This window comes from Vicia villosa, unplaced genomic scaffold (assembly GCF_029867415.1).
Source record: "Vicia villosa cultivar HV-30 ecotype Madison, WI unplaced genomic scaffold, Vvil1.0 ctg.001084F_1_1, whole genome shotgun sequence".
In the NCBI taxonomy this organism is placed as follows: Eukaryota; Viridiplantae; Streptophyta; class Magnoliopsida; order Fabales; family Fabaceae; genus Vicia; species Vicia villosa.
Genome location: NW_026705476.1, coordinates 173,094 through 176,433, shown reverse-complemented (window position 1 = coordinate 176,433; position 3,340 = coordinate 173,094). Strand labels below are relative to the sequence as shown.

Below are 3,340 nucleotides of genomic sequence, written 5' to 3'. Positions count from 1 at the left end.
ACTTCTAAGCCAAGTTACCCCTTCAAACAACTTCTAATACCTATATAGAAGTTGTTCCATACCTCCAAACACTTGCCAAGAGCCCATAACCAGAAATCACCCTTCAAATTTTTCATTAAAGAACCTTTCAACTCAAACTTGCCAAAATTAATTCCACTTGTGCGTTTAGAGGCTTTGTGGTTTAGATAGTTTCTATATAGTATTTGTCTTTGAATGAAGTCTATGAGCGTTTCTTGGTCCACATTTACCAAAGGCACTGCTTCGACCTATTTAGTAAAATAGTCAATTCCCACAAGAATGTACCTTTGACCTTTAGATGAAGTAGGTCGAATCTCACCAATCAAATCTAAAGCCCAACCCCTAAATGACCAGGGTTTGATAATTGCATGAAGCTCACTCGCAAAAGCTTGTTGGATTCCTGCATTTATTTGACATTCCTGACAGCCTTTAGCAAACTCTATACAATCCTATAGCATAGTAAGCCAATACATCCCGTATATGAAAAGAAATCATTTCATTTTATGGCCTGCTTGATGTGCCCCACATGTTCCACTATGAAAACTAGATAACGCCAAGTACGCCTCATTTTCGCCTAAACATTTTAATAAGATGCCTTCAGGAGTTTTTTTTAAATAATTCGTTTCCCATCAAAATGTAAGAGAAAGCTCTATACTTGGTTTTTCTATCTGTGTTCAATGAAGGATCTTTAAGATACTCTATATTGAAGTTCTCCAATCTGTGCTTACTAAAGTATCAATAGACAACACTTCGAATTCCTCTTCGTTAGCATAACCGAAACGATTTCTTTCCAAATCACTTGGAAACAATTTGGTTGTCATTGATTTTCCCCTTACTTCGTGCAATTCCTCCAGCTTCTCCCTTGAGATTTTGTATCCTGAAGCTATTTGTGCTAATTTTTATTCTGGGGACATGCTTTATGTCTACACATTCAAATTTTTTAAGCAACCTATTTGCAATGACAAAATACATGACCAATTTATCCTTGATGCACTTATATTCCTTCGTCAGTTGTTTGTCTACCAATTCTGAAACACCTTTAATTTCGACCCTAGTTGCCCCCAATTCCAACAAGGCTTCAAGTCTTGCTATTAAGGCTTCATATTCCGCCTCATTGTTCGAGCACAAGGGCCCTTCGATTCTATGCTTGAGTTTTGTTGGAATTCCATCAGGCGAAATTAGTATAATCCCAACTCCACTACCATCTTTATGGGTGGAATCATCGAAGAACAATATCCAAGGCTTCAACTCAACTAGGAGTTGAGGAGTTTCAACCACTGCGTGATCCACTATAAAATCTAAGACTATTTGCCCCTTCATAGCTTTTAAAGGCATAAAGGCCAAAAATTAATCGGTTAGGGCTAGACCACATTTTCCAATTCGACTGTGCATCATTGGCTTTGATAACATTTACTTGATAACATCAAAATGTGAGGATACATACAAATCTATTAGCTTTATATAATATTTGAGTTTAGTAAATGAAAAATGCAAAACATAGACATAATATTTCTATCGAAGTGTATCTAGTTTCTGCATCATTTAATACCATACTTAGATAATATATGGCCCTCTCAATGTCATTTTCATCTTCTTGTGCTAACATGCTACCTATAGTAGTGTCGGAAGCTGATATATACAATCTCATAGGCTTCTTTCCACTTGGTGGTGACAAGATAGGCGGATTCATTAGATACTGCTTTATCTTTTTGAATGTCTCTTAGTGTTCATTTTTCCATTCGAAATTTCCGTGTTTCAGACGCAGAAGAGGGGAGAGGCTTGAATTCGACCACTTAAATTTGAAATAAATATCCTCAAGAAATTTATCTTCCCTAACAAAGATTGCAATTCTTCTTAGTGGATGGTGCTTTTGTCTCCATGATAGCCTTTGTTTTATTCTGATTAATCTCTATCCCCTTTTTGTGGACCACAAAGCCCAGAAAGTCTCCAACCTGCACAAAAAATACACATTTAAGAGGATTCATCTTCAAGCCATGTTTTCTCATTCTTTCGAATGATTGGCTGAGATGGGTTAGATGATCTCCGTCTGATATAGATTTTATTACTACGTCATCTATATAAACCTGCATGAAGGTTTCAATGTAATCATGAAAAATAGAGTTCATTGTACGCTGGTATGTTTCCCCAGCGTTTTTAAGACCAAAAGGCATAATGATCCAATGGTAAGTGCCAATTGCCCCTGGACATCGAAAGGTTGTTTTAGAAACATCCTCTACTACTATGAAAATTTGATTTTACCCAGAATAACCGTCGAGCATGCTAAGATCTTCATATCCTGCAGCTGAGTCAACTAGCATTTCTGCCACAGGCATTGGATATTCATCCTTAGGAGTTACTGCATTCAGATCACGAAAATCTATACACACTGTTAAGGAACCATTTTTCTTAATAACTGGAACTATATTTGCAATTCATTTGACATACCTGGGGGTCCAGATGAAATTGCAGCAAAGAAGTCTTTCGACCTCCTTTTTAATCATCGAAAGGATCTCTGGAGCGAACCTTCTTGGGGTTTGCTTGATGGGCTTCTTGCCATCCTTAATAGGAAATTTTAGTTCTACCAGATCTCTCTCCAAACCAGGAATTTCATCATAGTCCCAAGCGAAACAATCTTTATTTTTCTTTAATAATTCGACTATCCTGTTTTTCATCTTGGGGTCCAGTTTTGCACTGATGTATGTCATTCTCTTTGTGGGTCCATCTCCGAGATCAACCTCTTCTAATGGGTCCTAAGCTAACATCTTTGCGCTTGATGACCCTGGATCTTTCTCAAATCCCAAAGGCTCTTTGTCATAGATACCGTCTAGCCTTTGGTTTAACGTATATTCGTGTACCTGTTCTTCAAGAGGTTATGGTTTTAAGTTTACCCCCTGTTCTGCATGATTCATCATAATACTTTTGGCCCCGACAGCCATGTCAATCATTTTGGCTTCAGGAGCCGCTATTCTTTTGTTCTCAGCCATATAGGCCGAAATATTTTCGAAGAATGAAGACTCAGAGATAATCAACGTCTTCGTTCTAGTCCGAAGGCCGTATTTCTGTTGATTATTCCTCTTCAAGGTCTCCCATGATCTCACGATCCCATTGAAAACCATTAGGGTGGAGATCAAAAATTATAGAGCATTCTTGTTTGGGGAGTAAGCATCTTTAGCTGGGCTACATGGGCTTATATTTCCCATATTCTTGTCGAAGTTTGCCTTATCCACTTGGTTCACTTCGTTCATGAAATAACTTTGGTTAGCTTCTATGTTCTCCATTATGCTCTCCAGATAGATACCCTCTGATGCATGGTCGAAGGTAT

The 3,340-nt window shown here is 37.9% G+C and overlaps 1 protein-coding gene across 1 annotated transcript; it reads right to left on the bottom strand.

Annotated features, from left to right (window-relative positions):
* Positions 1-813: 813 nt before the first annotated feature.
* LOC131633187 (uncharacterized) lies at positions 814-1,353 on the bottom strand. The gene has a single exon (XM_058903901.1). It carries the CDS (start codon positions 1,351-1,353, stop codon positions 814-816), a length of 540 nt encoding a protein of 179 aa, XP_058759884.1.
* Positions 1,354-3,340: the final 1,987 nt, after the last annotated feature.